The following is a 19,109-nucleotide window of genomic DNA, read 5'->3' on the forward strand; positions in this document are numbered from 1 at the left end:
AAGGTTGCAGCTGGTGCTGTAAAACTTCTTATCTTGGCATTTAATGAAGTTCTGTTTGGTTTTTTTAAGCACAATTAATTGCATACAGCTCTAAACTAGATATTAATTATGTGGTTTAAAATGTTAGCTTGTTAGTAGGCCCTTATTATATAGTTGCTTAACCCTTAAAATGTTAGTTCCCTCTATCAATGTAACTTCCTAAACAAGTTTCATAACTTTTTACATAGAACTTAACCACCTTTCCCTTTTCCAAGTTCAGAGTCAGTGCCTCATTTGGTTATACCTGTAAACATTAAACATCTTAGCACGAATCACAACTGCATTTTTCACACACTGGTCTGGAAAAAAAAAAATCTAAATAGCTTTCTGCTATACTTTCTGGTAGCAACTCTTCATCAGATCAGCTCAGCCATGATATCAAGCCTTTCCATGCTGGCAGCCACTCCATCTGAAAAAGCAGCATCTTTTGCAGCCGAGGTCTCACAAAAGGCAAACCAGAAAACATTATACTGCACTTCCCTAACTTCAGTGCAAAAAGAGCCTTTTTTTACTCCCCAACAATCACTCAATAAAGAAAATATTATCTTTATAACTGCATAAACACCTTCTGTAATCTGAGGGGCAGACACTTTTCCCCAAAAATATAAGAATTTATGCCCATAAACATAGAACATGAGAAACCACAGGCAACTAGACACTAAGCCCCAGAGATACTGATCAGTGAAAGAACAAACAGAAAACAGAAAAAAAAACCCAAAAAAAATCAAATGCAAGCCACTAGCTAGAAATCCACCACAACCCTTTACAATAGTTAAAGGCTCAAAAAGAAAATCCACATAGAGGTCACTAAAACATAGTCCTTATAGATACTTATAAAAGGTATCTGTAGCAGTTAACAGTCAAGTAAAAAAAGTAGATGGTAGACACTACTAAAGCATTTTTCCCTTCATCTACTGAAATATTTTAGCTATATTAAACAATTCAGCAGAGCCTTTACCCAAGGATATTTATAATTAAAAAGGTCTTAAAGAGGTTCAAGGAAACAAGTCATAAACAAATGCAATCAGGAAATTATACTTGCAGTGAACAAACAAAGTTTAACTGACTAATGTAGACCTAAAACATTATTGCTTTTTTAAAAACATAAAAACTACTTCTCTGTTAACAACTTTACATACTGGCTTTACCACAACACAGCTACAGCCCCAGCCATCTGAAGTCACATATAGAGACACCACCAACACTACCAACCCACTCCCTTAGCAAGGGCCCTTTATATAAACCTACCCCCAGCACAGCACTCTGGAGGCTGGTCCTATAAATTTGGCAATGGCAAACAGCTGCTGGCTGTATACACTAAAGAGCCTGAAACAAGAAGCTGCTTCTATCTGGTAAGTGTGATAGTTTGGGGCTTTTTCTCAATTTTTTTTGAAGTACCTAAACTAATAGCTGAAAGCAATGGTAAAATATGAGATGCAGACAAATTACATGCATTGAAAAGTTGCTTTTATAGAAGTGCATGATATAAGTTAATTGTTTCCTTTAAGGCAACAGGAACGGCTTTAACAGCTCTGTGAACCTACCCAACAACTTATAGATATTAGGAGAAAAAAAATGTAGTAGCACTGGAAGTACAATGTGAGTATCACTGACTGTAACACATTATGACTCTCAGAAGTGTTACTTGTCCTTAAAGAACCTATATGAGAATAGGGGAGTGAAAGTAAAATAGACACGTAGGAGGGCTTTGTTCTCTTTGCCTGGATATATGGAGAGCATAAAATTATATGAGCAATAAGGCTAGTAGGGAATCAGAAGTAGTATTCCTTGTGTAAGGATGGACTTAAACCACTATCTGTGCTGATACTTGAATACAAAGCAAGTACCTACGTCGGGTGTTCAGGAGCTTGGGCTGTAGCCTAATAGGTGCTTGTTACAGCTTGAGAGTTGAGCTTTTCTTTGTCAAGTGCTTTGTTCTTGACATCAATGCTAATCTAGAGTCTTACCCCATCTAGACTGCTGTTAGGTCCTCAGTAATACTGGAACAAAGTACGTGGCTTAACAGTAACAGCAGTGAGCAGTAACCACTTCATGGAAGGCTTCTGAAGCAAAAAGACAACAGCTTTTGTGTTCCATAGCATGCCTTAACATAGTGATCTCACAGCCACTTTTATATCCTGAAAGTGGAAAAATGCTGTTCTACAGTAACTATAACTCTGAATAGAAATCAGAGATGCATCAGAAGCAAAGGCTTATCCTGGTGCAAAAATAATTATAGGTCTTAAAAGTTAGTAAACAACAGAAAAATACTAAATATGGAAGCTTCTGTAGTAGAACAACAGAAATGGTAGGTAAGATGTTTTATAGTTATTGACAAGGGAAGTATTATATTTTTCCAGAAAAAAAAAACTCCCAATTATTGGTCAGAAAATAACAAACCCTTGATACTGTTCAAGTATGTTTATCAATGCAAAGCAAGTGGAACCAGATATGCAGAGTATCAGTGTTGCCCCATTCAGTAAGCTATGCCTACAGTTAAGCTTCCAGTAAAGCTAATTGTCTCTATAAAGGAAATAAACTAACCAGATAAACAGTTCTGCTACAGTTTTATTAGTCAGCTTCCTTTGTAGATAATGTAAGATCCAAAAATATGTAGCTTAAAATGCAAAATTGCATGTGAGTATACCCTCTGAGCATCTCTTCTCTTGTATCTTAAATGTAATACTTAAGATTTGGATTCACTTAAGTATGTGATGATAAGGCAACTAGGAAATGGCAAATTATAAACTTCTTTCAAATTATAAACTAATTCAAGTTCCAAAAAGGGAAGTCTACATCTGAACAAAAACAATTATTTCAGTCCTTGAAGTCATCAGTGATGTAAATGTAAATCTTACAAGACAGATTTGATAGAAATATCAGGATCTGGTAACTAATTTTTTTAAATGAAAGCAAGACTTGCCTGTATGAATTATTTTATTTTTATTTTTTTCTTTCCAGGGAGCTCAAGAAAAGTTTTGTTTACCTTATTAGCAATTTCAGATATCCCATGACACAATGCCTAAAAAATCACTTCCTAACTGTATATATACAGTATAATGCTTACTAACAGATTATCTTCTGCTCTTCTGCTGTGCTCTGTTAAAAGTCTGTGTTCTTTGTACATTAATAAATGTATCTCCGTAAGCCTTTGAGAGGTGTTAGATTCCTATGAAAACAGTGAGGCCAAATGCTGTACCGGTACAGTGAGATCTGCTGTTACTGTGCAGCTTGAACTCTTAACACTTGTCAGCATTTGATCCTCAGAGCTCCTGCCATTCATCTCAATTACAACAATGAATTATTAGCACCCCTGAAAATCAGCCACATGCTGTTTTCAAGTACTTAGGAAATGAAAACTATAAGGACCACCTGTGAAATTTTTGGGTCAAGTGATTTTCTTTCTATCATGCGAACTCAATGTTATGAGTTGAAATAAATATAGTCCTTACAGACATTTTTCTCATGCTGGACAATTCTCTTAAAATTTGCACTCCTGACCTACTTTGGCAGGGGGAGGAAACTGTGATCCAAAGTTTGTTCACCACAGACTTTGATTTCTCTTAAGCTTCTGGCCTTTAGGAAAAAGTAAACCAAACCATTGAGACTAGTGCCATGATCCATATACCGTCCCTTAAGTAGGCATTTTACGTTTTGAGTAGTACTTTTTAACAACTCCATTTCTTACTGTGCCTATGCAAGATAGCTTCAAAATGTAGCAAGTTCTATATTACTGCAGATTATCAGCAAGTAGGGTTTTTTTAGATTTGTGATGGAGAGATCTTTGCCTTGGTCTACCAGTTTATGTAGGTCAGCTCCTAGCTGGGCTGGAAGCACAATCTGCCAGAGTGTTGACAGCAGAGGAATGGTGATACACTAAACTATTGGTATCAGTTACAAGCTGAGAGAGTGTGAAATAATGGTTATAGAAACCTGTGTTGCCTTAGCCTTTCATCCCAGGTCTTGAGTCCTATGGGACTATGAAGGGAAAACATCCCCCAAAACAGTCAAATGTAAAAGCCACACTTCTTGCAGATTACAAGCAGTATAGGGAAAAACAGATGTAATTTAAAGAGTGGCTTACATCTTTTTATGAAAAGACTGCTTTGTGACTGGTTCAGCTAGCAAAAAAGAAATAATATATAAACCATTAAACCACTTCTGTATGTTGAAATTGCCTTCTCTGCTCCACAAGTTAACAGTCTAGGGAGATAACCAGCTGAACTCAAATATAGCAACATAAGTTTCCTTGCTCGCTTAGACCATTCCTCTGTGCATTGTTTTTTATAACTTTACTAGAATTTGAAAGAATACTGACAGATGAGGCTGCTTGCAAGTGAAGGCAGAGCACAAACCCTAGTCTAAGTAATGCAACACTTGATGTTGTACATGAGCTGATTCAACTGTGCTGATGGGGACACGATTTTTTGTTGTCTTCCCAACTAATTCTGGTACATCTGACTTCATGGGGAGACAGCTGTAGAGCTAAGCCAGCTTGACTATGTGGTCTGGTTTTGAGCTGTAACTGTTCAGCTGTGACATGGCTCCTGGAAGTCAGACAAGCACCTGAGCTGTCAGGGCAGTGTGTGCCCAGGACACCCCTGTTTATGGCAGCCTGGGCTTGGTCATGAAGCATCTGTAACTTCTGCTCCTTTCTCTTGGTGACTCCCTGACCTGCCCTCCTGTGCTGCAGCAGCCTCAGGAAGCCAGAGCGTGTTCCTCAGATGGGGATCACCTTGAACAGAGGCGGCACAAGGCAGATCTGCCCAGGCTGCCAAAAAGACCAACGGTATCCTGGCTTGTATCAGGAACAGTGTAGCCAGCAAGACTAGAGAAGTGATTGTGTCTCTGTACTCAGCACTGATGAGGCCCCACCTTGAATCCTGTGTTCAGTTTTGAGCCCCTCATAATAAGGACATTGAGGAACTAGAGAGAGTGCAGAGAAGGGCGGTGAAGATGCTGAAGGGTCTGGAGCACAAGTGTTACAAGGAGAGGCTGAGGGAACTGGGGCTGTTCAGTCTGGAGAACAGAAGGCTGAGGGGAGACCTTATCACTGTCTACATGCTACAGGTTGTAGCATGGAGGGGGCTGGTCTCCTCTCCCAAGTAGCAAGTGATAGGGCAAGAGGAAATGGCCTCAAATTGTGCCAAAGGAGGTTTAGATTGGATATTAGGAAAAAATTCTTCACGGAAAGGGTTGTCAGACATTGGAACAGGCTGCCCAGGGAAGTGATGGAGTCATCATCCCTGGAGAGGTTTAAAAGGTGTTTAGATTAGGTTCTTAGGGACATGGTTTAGTGCTAGAGTGAGGTTATGGTTGGACTTGATGATCCTGGGGGTCTCTTCCAACCAAAATGACTCTATGATCTCCTTCCTCAGAAAGCAGCAGCGCTGCAGCTCTGTGAGCTTCAAATGTGGACAGAAGCAAACTAGATGCTACTGCATGTCACCTCCTCTGGCTTTTTACAGCATCAAAACGCGCCGAGCCTGAGGCAGCTCCCGGTGAGGGCTGAGCTCTGGGACCCGCAGCTGGGTGACGCCCGCCTGTGTGCACCGGGGAGCCCGCGGAGCCTCCCGGGAGAGCTGCCGGCGGCAGTGTGGGCGCTGCAGCCCGCGGCGAGCCGCCCCGACAGCCTCCAGAGCCCTCCCGCGGCTCCAGGGGCCGGTCCGTTCTGAGGCGGTGGCGGCGGCGCCGGCTCGGAGCGAAACGTGCCGCTGAGGCGGCGGCAGCGCGGCCCCTGGCGGCTGAGAGGCGGCACTGGGTCCGGGCGGTGCTGCCGTCCACCACCTGTGCCAGTACTCAAAATGGCGTCCACAGGCACCAGCACCTCGCCTCCGCCCTCGCTCAATATGGCTGCCTCCCGCAGTCACGCGGCGGGGATTAAAAAAAGCTGCCGTTTCACACGGTGCTGAAGCCGGGGGCTCACACGGATAGCGGACTTCCCGCCGCTCCCCTTCTCTGTAGCTGCTCTGTGTCCGGACACCGCCGGGCTATGAGCGTGCAGCAGACCCACCGGTGCGGCAGGAGGGGCTGCGAGACCATAGAGTGCGGGACGGTGCTCCAGAGCGGCAGAGCTACCGCGGCGGCGGCAGCGCTCTCTGGTGGGGAGAGGCGGCCACTGCGGGCGGCGGAGTCCGGTGCGGTCCCCGGAGGCGTCTCTCCCTCCATAGAGTCGAAGTTTGGGCTTCAAGGAAGAAGGGGGCTCCCTCCTGGCGCCGTCAGATGGGGTCCCTGGGGGATCCACCAGTTCCGCTGCTCCATCTGCCCGTGGCTGAGGGGTGCCTCTCCCGTCAGCTTTGCCTTACACCCCTAAAGCCCACAGCTTTTGGGTCTCCAGGAGCTCTGCTGCAGCCTCCCTCCTTCCATTAACACCTCAGTCTCTTTATTCATGCTCGGTTTTCCCCTCCCCACTGCCTAAGCTGTTTCTTGGCTTCAGTGGTCCCTCACTGCTCTGCAGTGCTCACTTCTTCATCTCCTCATGACCTGTAAGCCTGTCCCCAACACAACAATCATCTTTAATCTGGGAAAACGGGCTCTCTGCATTCCAGGGGCTCTCCTGGGGCACAACACCACTGGGAAGACCCCTGCCCATAGGTTTGTTCTGCTTGGTGGTGCCACAGTCGGTCTGTGCTGGAACCAGCAGTGCGGATGCAGGAGGTGAACCTTGCTGCTGGCTGCTCACAGCTGACAAAATTTGGGTGCAGGGCTGCTTGCTCATCCTAAGGGCATTCCTGGCTATTGCAATGCTTTCAGCTTACTCTTTTGGGTGCAGAGCAATGGGTGTTATTACACAACTCCTGCAGTGCTCCAGACCCTCCACTGATAAGGTCTCACAGATGTACTTGATCAGCATGTTTCTTGGAGATGTTCAATGTTTAGTGCCAAGACTGTTAATAACTATGTGGAATAGGACCAGCTGTGAGGGTGAGTGCTGAGGCTTCTGCCTAGCCTGGCATTTGCTGCATCACTGTAGGATCCCATCACTTCCCTGTAAACCAGCTTTCTTTGCTCTTTTGCAAGTGGCAGGAGATCACAGACATCCCCTGAGATCCCAGGCAGTGATGGAGCAAGTCACTGACATGGAAAGGTCTGAGTGCCCATCCTGGCTCCAATCCTGCAGGCTGTGCCTCTGTGGAGACCTAAAGCTGAGAGTGGGGGACACAGCTGTGCTGTGCCACAGGGATGGAGCCAGAGATACAGAGGGTGTCACCCCACCCATCTGCAGGTGGCATCAAGCCCCTGTTTTGGAGTGTCCTTTCATCTGCTGTTTTGGCAAAGTTCAGGTGCATTGCTGCTGAAACATTTCTCTTGGCACAAGACAATAAACCACTTTTACCTCTGTGTTTTCACCTTCAAAGCATGTCCTACTAAGCATCAGCTGTGCCAGCTGTGGTGGCCTGGGATGTGCCTGTCCCAAGCTTCCTCTGCAAGGAAGGAAAAAGTCTCTTTTTTGACAGAGGGACTCCCAAAGGCCCAGTGATGCACGCAGCTCTGCCTCCATCTGCCTGCCCCGCTCCCGGAGCTCTCCCCAGAGCCTTAATCTGTCTGGAGCGTGGGCTGCCTGCAAACTCCTCTGTGCTGCGGCGCGCGACGCCCCCCTGGGCCCCTTCTCCGTTTTCCCAGCGGCCACGAAGCGGAGGCTGTGCTAGGGTCAGCGGGGCACAAAGACACTGCTGGGGGGACGCGCCTTGACCCCGGGCTGCTGTGCCTGCTGCGGGCAGCCCGTCCCTGCCAGCCTGTGCAGACCTGCAGGCGGCATCGGCAGCGCTGCCGGGCCACAAACACACCCAGGAGGGTGTGAGCAGGCAGAGCAGGGCTCCGCTGCGCAGGGACGCCCAGCCCCAGCACTCACCTGGTCTGCCAGAGTCCCAGCTGCAGGAACCCAACGTCTGCAGGGAGCAGCAGGTATTTTTGGCCCCTTGGCTCGCTGCCTCAGGGTGGCAGCCCGTGGCATGGGGACACTGAACTGTGCTGCCACAGGAGCTGCAGGAGAGCTGGCAGAGTGGCAAGGGGGGTGATCGTCTTGGCCCTGTGTGCAGCTGAGGGGGGGAAGGGGCTGCCCATGCTTTTTTCATATTCTGTAAAGCAGGAATGAGGAGCCTAGGACTGACTGCATGCTGGAGATGTGGGGTGTGTGGCTGGGAGTGGGGAGTCTGTGCCAGGCTGTACTGCTTTTGCTGTTTTGTGGTCACCCTTTTCCCTGGGACCTCTGGTCTCCCTCCTGTGAGGTCAGGGGACAGTGGGGCTGGGTGTTAGCTCCTGCTGGCCTGCCTAGTGGCATGCAGGGGTTCTTGCCCTGCCTGTGGCCACCCAGTTGTCCTGTGTCAGCACCCCTGGGGCACAAAGGTCCTTGTGGAGCTGTGAGTGCATGCTGCCACATTAGTGACTGCAGCAATGGGTTTGTCACTCCTTTAAGTGCCCTATGAACCCCCAACTAGGGCTGGGAGTGTTGGGGGCTGAATGATGGCTCCTGATGGACACCCAGCTCCCACTGTGCACCTCTCCCCTTGGAGCTGGTACTGAAGTTGAGCAGGGTCTGCTGCATGCCCAGCTCTGTTTGGGACCTGTGCCCTGTGCAGGGGTGTTGCACAATAACTGCTGGTGCTGCTGCTGCCGTCCCACTCTGAGCTGGGAACAGGGTGGCATTTTTCCTCCAAATCCTCTAAACAGCGCTACTGGCACAGATTTGTGGCCAGTCCTGTGTCTCTGCCCTGCCAAGCTCCAGTCCTGGCAGTAACAGCCTCCCAGAGCCGCTGAGTCCTGAAGTTCAGCTGGTGCCCACAGCCACTTCTCCTGTACTTTGTACCTTGCAGGCGTGGCAGGGTTTCCCTGATCAGTTGCTGGCACCAGGGTTCTACCTGTGTGAGCAGCAAGGGGGATACAGGGCGAATCCCATGGGATGTTGGCTGAGCCAGCTACTCAGTGGTGAAAATGATGCCTCTGGTTTTGGTGACAGCAGGGGTATGAGCCTGCAGCCAGAGCCCTGGGCATCATGGAGGGAAACTGTCTAGTCCCAAGACTTCCTGCACTTGTGTTAGGGCTGGCTCCTTCAGTGTGATTGCTGAGCAGATCACAGCTGCTGAGCTGGTCCCTAGAAGACGGGGGGCAGTGAATGTGGGCACTGCTGTACTGCTTGGCATCTGCTGCACCTCGGCTGGCTGGACCTGCTGATGGCAGCCCTCATACCGTCCTCCCTGACCCCCACCAGCTTGCAGAAGCTGGCTGGGCAGGTTAGGAGTCCCACTTTTGAGTTGGTACCTGGCTGTGCATGTCCCAGTGCCCACTGCTTCAATGGGTCCTGGGGGAGACTCTGTACCTCAGCCCTGGAGACCAACACACTGGTGGTATTTGGGAGCGAGGTGCCATGCTGGGATGCTGTTTTATCTTAGGGAAGACTGGGCTGACCTTGGCCACAGCCATGGCACAGCAGAGTTTCTCTGGTGTGGCTGGCATGGGCTAGCTCTGCTCCCCCTCTCCAGGCTGGGGTGGGACATTGTCCCGCTAGGCACACCCTGGCCCCCAGCAGTAGAGAAGATGTGGCCGGGAGGATGTGGCCAGCTGGCTCCAATGCCTGGCTCAGCAGTTGCAGTGAAATGAGAGACTGGCTTATTCTGTGAGGTGATAAGTGCTGTGTGGGGTGCCTGGCCTATTGGAGACGCTGGGCTGAGGAAGGAGAGCAGCTCTGCAGCAGGGTAAGGGGTAATAAATGTTGAGGTTACCTGGGGTGGATAAAGGGAGACCTTGTTCAGGGCTCCCTCCTTCCTCCAGCTGAGCACCAGGAATCTGAGGACGGCAGCAAAGTGTCCTGGACTTCTCCCCTTCTCAGTGCATGGCAAACACAGTAGTAGACCTGCACTTGGCCTCATCTGTGACTGTAGCAATGGGTTTTCCTCCATAACTGCCACTCACCTCACCCAGTATAGTGCTTGGACCAACAATCATCCAGTGCCTGCTCCACTGCAGCTTCTCCAGCCCCCCTGGGGAGCCCTTGCTGTATGAGCTGAGCTGGAGAGCTGCCAGGGTGATGTTGCCTCAGAGAAGACCTGGGCTTAGAGAGGACACAGCCTTCCTGGCTGTCACACACACCCCGAGCTGTGCAGCAGGAGCCCAAGCTGGCTGGCGGGGCTGCCCCTGGCTCCCAGGTGAAGTGCTGAACCCCGGGCTGGGGAGCAGGTCCTGCTCCCTGCCAGCTCCAGGCCTGCTTTGGCCGGTTGAGTGAAGGGTCCCAGGGCAGCCGGCTGAACAGGTTGGACTGCAACCTGTGCTCCTGCCTTCCCTGGCACCATGCCTTGCTTGGGGACACAGCCAGCAGCCGTGCTACGTCCTAGGTGCTGGGGCAGCTGGTTGCCAGGGTACTTGGACCCAGGATGCTGCGGGGCCCCATCTCCATGAAGCAGTGTGTTTTGGGAGGTGTGTATCAACACACTCTGTGTGTCGCCTGCAGGACACCTGACCTGTGACCTCAGACAGCCCAGTGCTATGGCAGACCCTGCTGGCTGCTGCCGCCCCTGTGCCACCTGCCTGCTCTGCCTCTACAGCTGCCAGTGGATTACTGCCAAGAAGGAGAAGAGGAAGGGCCTGAGAACCACCAAGGTGATACCACGAGTGATGCTAAGATGGGGCTGGCCAGCCCCTGTATGGGAAGCTCAGAGTGGTGGTGGGGTGAGGAAGGGCTCTGGCTGAGGGGCTCAGCCCAGACATTTGGCTGCTGGCTCCTTGCCACTGGTCCTGCTCCCGAGGACTGAGCCCCAGGAGAGCTGGGGGTGCTACCTGGCACTGTCTCTGTCTTGGGACTGTCCTAGCCTGCAGCAGTGAGAGGGTGAGTTGTCTGTTTGCACTGGTTGAAAAGAAGGGTAGAGCAGCACACCAGCAGCAGTGAGGCTGAGCCATGGCCATCCCGGCCGGGCGTGTGTCTGCGGCAGGGCTCACACGTGCCTGCAGCATCGCTCTGCGCTCCCTGAGGGCTGAGCATGGAGGGCACATCCTGGGGCGCTGAATGCCAGGCCAGGCACGTGGGATGCATGGCTCCTGGGCTGGGTGCGGCCCCCGGTGATAGGGTGCTGGAAGGGGGTGTCCCTAGCAATTTGTAACCTGGGAGGGGTGAGGCCCTGGGATTCTTTGTGGTCTTCAACTCCCATGGGAGTGGCTGTGCTGCCACGGCTTGTCCTGTCTTGTCTGGAATGTAATGTGTGAGCTGGTCTGGGCTGCTGGCTGCTCAGCACCTGTGGCACCTCTCACCTCCCCACGGGGCTGGGAGCTGGAGACCCTGAAGCTGGACCTGGCTTCGGCTGGGCAGGCAGGAGCAGTCTGAGGCACACTCATCTCTGCCCAGACCTCAGATCACCCAGCTAGAAGGGAACAGCACCTGGTTCCCTGTCCCTTCCCACATCCAAAGTTCCAGCCTGTTCCCAGGGGCTGCTGCATGGAAAAGGAGGAGCAGTCCTGATGCAGGGGCTGCCCTCCCCAGTCTGCCATAGGCAACTTTTTAGTTGTTTGTATTAACAGGAGGTGCTGGTCCATTTTCCTGTAACATGGGTCCAGCCAAAAGAGCTCTCCTGGGGAGATCTGTTCCACCTCCATGGGACAGCTCAGTGCCTGGACCTGTGAGGACACTGCCTGCTGTTGTGATGCCCTGTGCACCCTGCTGCAGGCTGGGTGCTCCCCAGGGGTCTCAGCAACCCAGCCAGGGGGTAGGTGCCCTGCAGGTGTGTGCATAGGTTTGATCTCTGGCTTTCAGTGTGACTGCAGCTGGTTCCTCTTCCTCTTCTTCGTCTTCCTCTTCACACTCGTGTGGCTCTACTTCGCCATCATCATCCTTAATGACTTCCACAACTTCAATGAGTGAGTAGGATCCCATGTCCAGCCTTGCTCCCCATTTGCCCCTTCCCCTCTGACCATCCCCTTTGCTGGCAGGTTCATCTTCAAGCAAAGGAAGCTGTGGCTGGACTGGTCCCTGGTCCTGCTCATAGCTACGGCCATGCTGATCACCTATTCGGCTGTGTTGCTGGTGAGCCCTGCTGATCCCACCTGGGCTGGTGTGGGTATGGAGCTGTGTTGAGCACAGGCTGGCTGCCCTGTGCTGTGCAGAGCCAGGTGGAGCCCATAGCATCCAGCCTGCTGTGCCAGCCTGAGCATGGCCAGAGACCCTCACTGTGTCGGGGGGGCTGTGCCCTTAGAGGGCTGAGCTGTGAGGTGCAGCCCAGCTCTGACATCTCCTTGTTGTTCTCACAGGTCCTTGCTTTGTGCTTGCAGCTCTGCGGCCAGCCCTTGAAGCTACACTGGCTGCATAAGGTGAGAGACTGGGAGTGCAGGGTGATGGTGCCTGCCTGCCTGCCCTTGCACCTTGGGAAGCTGTGACCAGCCCACTGGGGCTGTGTACAGCTGCTGTGACCCCCCTTCCGAGTGGCTGTGTGTCCCTGCTGGGCAGGGCTGCAGCTATTAGTCCCCCAGCCATACATCTCTGGGATGGTAGTATTCCCTTGCTCAAGACATGGGGGTACAGAGCTCAGCTGCAAACCCAAATGGGGCAAGTGGAGTTGGAGGACTTGCAGGGGCTCAGGAAGGTTGGATGAGGGGGATACTGCCTGCCCTGCTAGGCCACAGCCCAGCTGGCCTGCAGGATGCTGTATGCTCCCCTAAGTGCCCTGTGCCCTGCTCCACAGACCCTGCTGATTTTAACTGCCCTGGTGGTGGCTGCAGCTTTCACAGGGCTGGGAATAAAGTGGGCGGAAGAGTGGAAAAGTGCACACATCTCGCTGCAGGTGAGTCACCTCGATACCAGAGACGCCCCCGCTGTACCCAGTACCTGGCCTGTGGGGATAAGCTGAAGGGTGGTGACTGGAGCCCCCAGCATGGCTATGTGCCATCATGGTTAACTCCCTGCCCTTGACTTCTGCTGCCTGGCCAGGCAAGGTTCTTCTCCTGCTCTTGCAGCCTGAAACACCTGCAGTCAGGATGATGAATGGTGGCTGGGCAGGAGTGGAGAGTCTGTTCAGTTCCCCGGGGGTCTGTCCTTCCCTCCCTGGCTATGTGGTTCTTGCAGTGTTGTTGGCTGCAGTAGCAGATCACTGGCATTGGAGCATGTGGATTTTGGGGACAGAGGCTGGGCTGATGTATGCTGACATGCTTCCTTTGCCTCCCAAGGCAACAGGTCCCTTCCTGCACATTGGAATCGTGTGGGGAATGACGCTCCTTGCCTGGCCGCTGGCCAGCTTCATCTACCGCACCCGCAACAGAGGTAATCCCCCTCCAAGGTCTTCACCTCTCCCCTCGGCTTGTGCTTTGCTTTCTCCCACTCAAAGCCGTGTACAGAGGGCATCGGCACAGTGGGAACAGGTCTCCAGCACTCAGACTGGCAGTATTGCCTGCTCTTAGTTGCTGCTTCTCATGCTCATCCTTTGGTGCAACTTCAGCCCTCACTGGTTTGCAGCTGAAGGAGGGCTATGGATGGCAGACTGAGTCTTGCAGAAGTTCTAGGCTAGGGTGCAAGCGCATGCAGTGGGCCAAGAATAAATCTGCAGTGTTCCTGAGGTTGGGGATGCAGTGCCTGATCTAGGGCAACCATAAGTTAATGCTAGCTGAAGCAGCCTTGGCTTATTCCTAACAGCCTGCAAAACACTTCCTCTGTACCTCACCACTCTATCTTCTCTGTCTCTGCCTGCAGGTCTCAAGGTGTTCCTGCTGCTTGTGTACTGTGTGGTGATGATCGGGCTGTATCTGGCTCCCCTGGCAATCACCTCCCCTTGCATCATGGAGGAGAACCAGCTGCCCCCCAAGCCAGCCCTGGTTGGCCACCGAGGAGCCCCCATGGTGAGTGACCAGCACTGGCAGCATCCTGGTGTGGTAGTCAGGGTGGATGGGGCTGTGCCTGGCCATGGCGTACAAAGATTGGAGACCCTTGTTGCTGCAGGGCTGGATGAGCTCTGGCCAGCCCGGTGTAGAGGGATCCCCACAGCAGCCAGGGCAGCACAGGGCTGGAGGATGGGTGAGCGCTGGGTGAGGAGAGTGGGTGCAGCAGCCACAGGGCAGAGCTGCTTGCTGAGTGCTGCTGGACCAGGAGCAGGTGACTCTTGGCAGAAAGCCTGGCTGGGAAGCAGGGACTAGGCAGGCTCTGGCTATCTGCACCCAGCTCTTTTCCAGCCCCAAACCCTACCAGGTTGTCCCCAGTCTTTTTGTGGGTTGCCCTAGAGCACAGGCAAGCTGCTGGGTGCAGCCAGGCAGGGTGAGTGCCTGCCTCCTGTCCATGCCCTGCACTGACACTGTTCCTTTTCCAGCTGGCCCCTGAAAACACCCTCATGTCACTGCACAAGGCGGTGGACTGTGATGTGCAAGTCTTTGAGACAGACGTCATGGTGAGGTAAAGGGGCAGCAGAGACTCAAGGTGGGAAGGGGCCTGTGTATCCTGCAATGTCACCTCCTGCATGGGGCATTATAGAACACATCTGGAGGAGTGATATAACCCCTATTTGGAAGCAGCCCTGTTCAAAGGGCTATGCCATTCCCACCTTCCCAGTATGGGACTAGCTCCAGCTTGGTGTCCCAATGATCTGGGAGAGATACTGGGTTTCTGTCCTCTCTACACAGGTTGTCTTCCAGGGAATTAGGAGGGAGGAACCACCAGGGGAGGGGCACTGCTTGAAAAACAGATCCAAGCTCTAGTTCATCTCGTGCAATCTTGTTCTGGGAACAGCTATGGCAGCGAGCAAGGAACTGCTTGGTTCCTAGCTTGGTCTCTAGGTGCTCTATGCTTTCCAGACACTCACCTCTTTGCATAGAGGACCACAAGTAGGCAGAAAGGTGGGGGTTACCCTAGCAGGGTGGCTGGGATGGGGCAGGGATAGGAGACAAACAGCTTGCAACACAGAGCTTCCCTCTCTGCTTCCTTTGTCAGTGCTGATGGGGTCCCATTCCTCATGCATGATGAGGAACTCACCAGAACCACCAATGTGCAGGCTGTGTTCCCTGAGAGGGCTGCCCTGAACAGCACCGCCTTCAACTGGACAGACCTCCAGCAGCTGGATGCTGGCAGCTGGTTCCTGGAGGTCAGGGTGCCTATGGGGTGGCTGATCATGGATGGGTGCATTTGTGGGTGAAGTGTGAGCCCTGTCCTGGGGAAGGTTCCCTCTGCAGTGCTAGCCTGGGCAGACACCTGGACAAGGGCACAGAAGCGCTTCCATGCCTGCACAAATTCTTTGGGTGCGGTTATGCCCCAAGCTGGGGTTGGTTCTCACTCCTCAGCTGAGTCATGGAGGAGGCTGGTTGGAGGGGAGGTGTCTCATACATTTGCTCGGAGCTGCGCAGCCTGCCTGGGCTTGGAGGCAGCTGTGGCAAGGCTCTTCCCAAAAGGTGACTAACCAACTCTTGAGCAGCTCTGAATGCACACAGGTGTTGAGGCTGCTTGAACTGTGTTGTTAGTGTGGAGAAGGGTAAAGGTGTGCCCTGTGGATGTGCAGGGGAAGGATCTCTGGGCCTGTCTGCACTGGAGAGCACGTGAAAAGGCCAGTGTAGGAAACTGAGAGCTGGAGATCGGCACCACTTTGGGAGGTGGAAGCTTCTGGAGGGTCAGCCTATAATGACTAACTCTCTCTTGCCCTTGTAGCGGAGGCCATTTCCCACTGTGCTGAGTCTTTCTGATGGTGATCGCTACCAGGCAACCAAACAGAGGATCCCATCCCTAGAACAGGTGCTAGAGGCAGCCAAGCAGAGCAATATCTCCATCATGTTTGACCTCCGGCCTGAGAACCACAGTGACTACCAGAGCTTTGTCAATGCCACCCTGGAAGTGATCTTACAGTCAGGCATCCCACTACAGCAGGTGAGCTCCCGCTGTCCCACCACTGCCAGACCCTGCTGTCACACCCTGCCATGGCGGGAGGTGCCTCTGCCACACCATACACCACATCCCCATGTGTGATCCCTGCTGGGGAACTCTGTCCAGGCCTGGGGTTCTCTAGCTGGGAAAAGTTGCCAATAGTTGGGGCTTAATGTTTACAGCTTCAGATCCCTCCAGATACTCTGGTTTCACAGCACTGGCTACCCTGGTGTGTAAACTGTGACTCAGTCTAGGGAGGGGACCAACAGTGCTAGCAAGAGCAGAAGAACAATGCTCAGGCTCTTGCCTCCCCATGCTTCATCACACCTCTCCCTGCAGCTCTTGGAGTCCTGCTGCAACTTCTTGTGCTGCCTTTGCACTTCACCCAACCTCCGCAGCACAGGACATGTGCTGCCCTGGGGGAGTGAAACAGCACCCAAATCACTTTCCCTTCTTGGCTTTTGGGGAATGCAGAGCAGGAGGGGCTACAGCAAAGACTTGCACTATAGTGCTGATCCAAGGTGCATCCTTGCTGTGGAGTTGGGGCCAAAGTGATGCGCTGCTTGATCCATTCAGGGACCCACAAAGGACATAACTGTTGCAGCTTTCTTGGGCTGGAACTGCTTTCTCCTGTCAGTGGGGTCTGTTGTGCTTGTTGACGAGAGCAAACTCTTAGGAGACTGTCCTGACTGAGATCTTCACGGAGGAGCTGAGTGTGGAGAGGGGTGAAGGAAGCAGCTGTCTGAGCAGGCCATGTGTGCCTGGACCTGCAAGGAAATATTGGAAGAGAGCAAGCTCTCTGGAGCACCTCTCCCTTGCATGTGCTCTCTGTCTCTTGCCTAGGTCCTCTGGCTGCCGGATGGGTTCAGGGAACAGGTCAAACAGCAAGTCCCAGGCGTTCAGCAAGTTTATGGCCGGAAGAGGCTCCAGAATGAGACAGAACCACTGCTGCATGTTAATCTGCCCTACCAGGACATGAGCTCTGAGGAGATCAGGTGAGAGCTCTGTGCCCAGGAGCCTGGGAGCTGTGGGGCCTGGGCACTGTCCCAGCTCTGTCCTAGAGGGTAGCAGAGGTGAGGGCCAGCTGGTGCACTGCTGGGAAGGGCAGGGTGTGTGTTACAGCCTTGTGGTCAAGCATGCCTTATTAGGCAGGGCTGGTGCAGGGAACAGAGCTGGCTGCAGCCTTCTCCCTTGCCGGCAAATTTGCCTCGGGTCTGGCTCTCCAGACAGTTGTTCCGTGTGGCTGTGAACACTGGATCACATCCCAGATATACAGTCGTCTCTGGCTGTACAGCAAATGTGCTGGCACCCTGCTGTCTGCTGCTCTGACCACAGCCGTCCCTATGCAGGCAGTACCGCCAGGACAACATCTCTGTCAACTTGTATGTGGTGAACCAGCCCTGGCTCTTCTCTGTGCTGTGGTGCTCTGGGGTAAGCTCTGTCACCACCAACGCCTGCCAGGTGCTGAAGGAGATGAAACACCCCATCTGGCTGCTTGTAAGTGACCTCTCCATACTTCACCTTGCCCCACAGCCCTGTGCCCTGGACCCTTATAGGTCACTTTCTGCAGCAGCCCTGAGCAGACAGCTGCCTGGAGGGTGGCTTTGCTCAGTGCTGTGCTTGTATGAGAATGCGTGACCCTGCAGAAGGGGACTGCTGGCACAGCAGCCCCTGGCTGGTGTTCATGGCTTGTCTTGTTGCCTTGCAGCCAAGCAGCACGTACCTCATGATCTGGATTGTTGCAGACTGCGCTTCCTTCCTTGCCATCCTTTGGGCCTTCCTCTTGTTGAAGTATGTTTGATCCCTTTCCCTCTGCTGCAGCAGGTCTGCTGGGGGAGGCTGTAGTGTGCCCTGGGTGGCTGGTACATACCCAAAGCCACCCTGTATCTGCTGCCACCCTGCTCTGGACTCAGATCCCAGGGGTCCTTTCCTGTCTGGTTGAGACAGCAGTGTGTGGAGGTAACTTTTATCGCCAGGCTGCACTGAAAAATCTGGCCTGGCCCTTCCTCCAGCTTCTGGGTGCCTTAGTTCACACTTACTAGCTCACTCTGCGCCCCAGGGCTTTGTGCGCTTAGGCTGGGGGACTTTGGCCCTGCTCCTTTACCAGAGCTGCAGGAACTGAGAGCAGAACTCTGTGGGACTGTGTGTCCTGTGGGGCCCCACAGTCTCCGGCTGGGAGCTTGGGGGAGGGAAGGGGGAGGCTGGACTGACATTCTAACATCGATCCTATTCCATCTCCTAGGAAATGCTCCCGGAGAAGACAGACAGTGGGTAAGTGCACACGGATGTGAGCTCCCCTCCCTCGGAGCCAGGTTCTGCCTGTGGGACTCTCCCTGCCAGGCAGCTTTCTCCAGCTGAATGTGCCAGAGTGGTTTGGGATGGCTGAGGGAGGGAAGGGAATGCCAGCCAAGGGAGTTCCTGTCCTGCCCTTAGCAAACAACCCTGTGGGACAGTGCTGGGGAATCCCTCATTCCCCAGGTTTTCTCAAACCAGCTTTTCAGGCCCCTCTACCTCTCACTGAAGGATGCTGGCTGCCTGCAATGACTTTTTTTTTTTTTTTCTTTTCTTCTCTGTCTCCCCAGAGTCTGAGACAGACGTGCTGCTCACGAAAATCAACAGCTTGATGCAAGAGTGACCCCTCCAGCCTCCACCAGCCATGGGGAGGGGCAGCAGGAACCCTGCACAGCTCTAGTGGGGAGCACTCCTCAGGCCAGCTTTGAGGCTGCTTTCCTCTGTAGACTCCTTCTGAGCTTCCTGTCCCCCATAGCCTTCTTGGCTCCTGGTGGTGCACAACTGCCCTAAGCTGGAAAGACCTGGAGCTGAGTTCCCAGTTTCCACTGGCAGTGAGAAACTGGAGCCTTTGCAAAGGTTTCCTGGGGCTGGCTTGTGGGGTTTGGTGACTAGTGGGGATTGGAGTCGCTGTTTGGTGCAGGGGAAGGGCAGCCTCTGCCTGTCAGCAGCAGCTCTGCAGCCAGAGGTGACAAACCTTGTTTAAAGTGCTGCTGCTGTGGGCCCTGCCTTGCCCCATGGCTTGCGGAATAGAAAGGGGACTGCGAGGAGGGAGGGAGCTTTTCACTAGATGGAGCTGAGCTCTTCTCACACCCATGCTGGACCCAAGTCCTGCTCCTGCAGACCCCATCTTTGCAGGCCAGGGTGCTAGCTCCCTATGCAGCAGTTAGTGTGTGCTGCTCTTAGGGGGAAGAGAGTGGGGGTGTAGGGGTTTTGGGGCTAGCAGAACCACGGTCCTGCTCCTGCTGCT

The 19,109-nt window shown here is 52.7% G+C and overlaps 1 protein-coding gene across 1 annotated transcript; it reads left to right on the forward strand.

Annotated features, from left to right (window-relative positions):
• Positions 1-10,518: 10,518 nt before the first annotated feature.
• Positions 10,519-18,633, forward strand: GDPD2 (glycerophosphodiester phosphodiesterase domain containing 2; the record flags this gene model as incomplete). Its single annotated transcript, XM_080352517.1, has 15 exons — positions 10,519-10,632; positions 11,777-11,880; positions 11,953-12,046; positions 12,271-12,330; positions 12,702-12,800; positions 13,183-13,276; positions 13,703-13,848; positions 14,313-14,395; positions 14,930-15,080; positions 15,638-15,853; positions 16,694-16,845; positions 17,200-17,347; positions 17,559-17,641; positions 18,093-18,121; positions 18,433-18,633. 15 exons carry the CDS (start codon positions 10,519-10,521, stop codon positions 18,483-18,485), a joined length of 1,626 nt encoding a protein of 541 aa, XP_080208643.1. The 3' UTR covers positions 18,486-18,633.
• Between the last annotated feature and the right edge of the window lie 476 nt (positions 18,634-19,109).

The sequence above is a fragment of the Nesoenas mayeri genome, assembly GCF_963082525.1.
Source record: "Nesoenas mayeri genome assembly, chromosome: 13".
Taxonomy (NCBI): Eukaryota; Metazoa; Chordata; class Aves; order Columbiformes; family Columbidae; genus Nesoenas; species Nesoenas mayeri.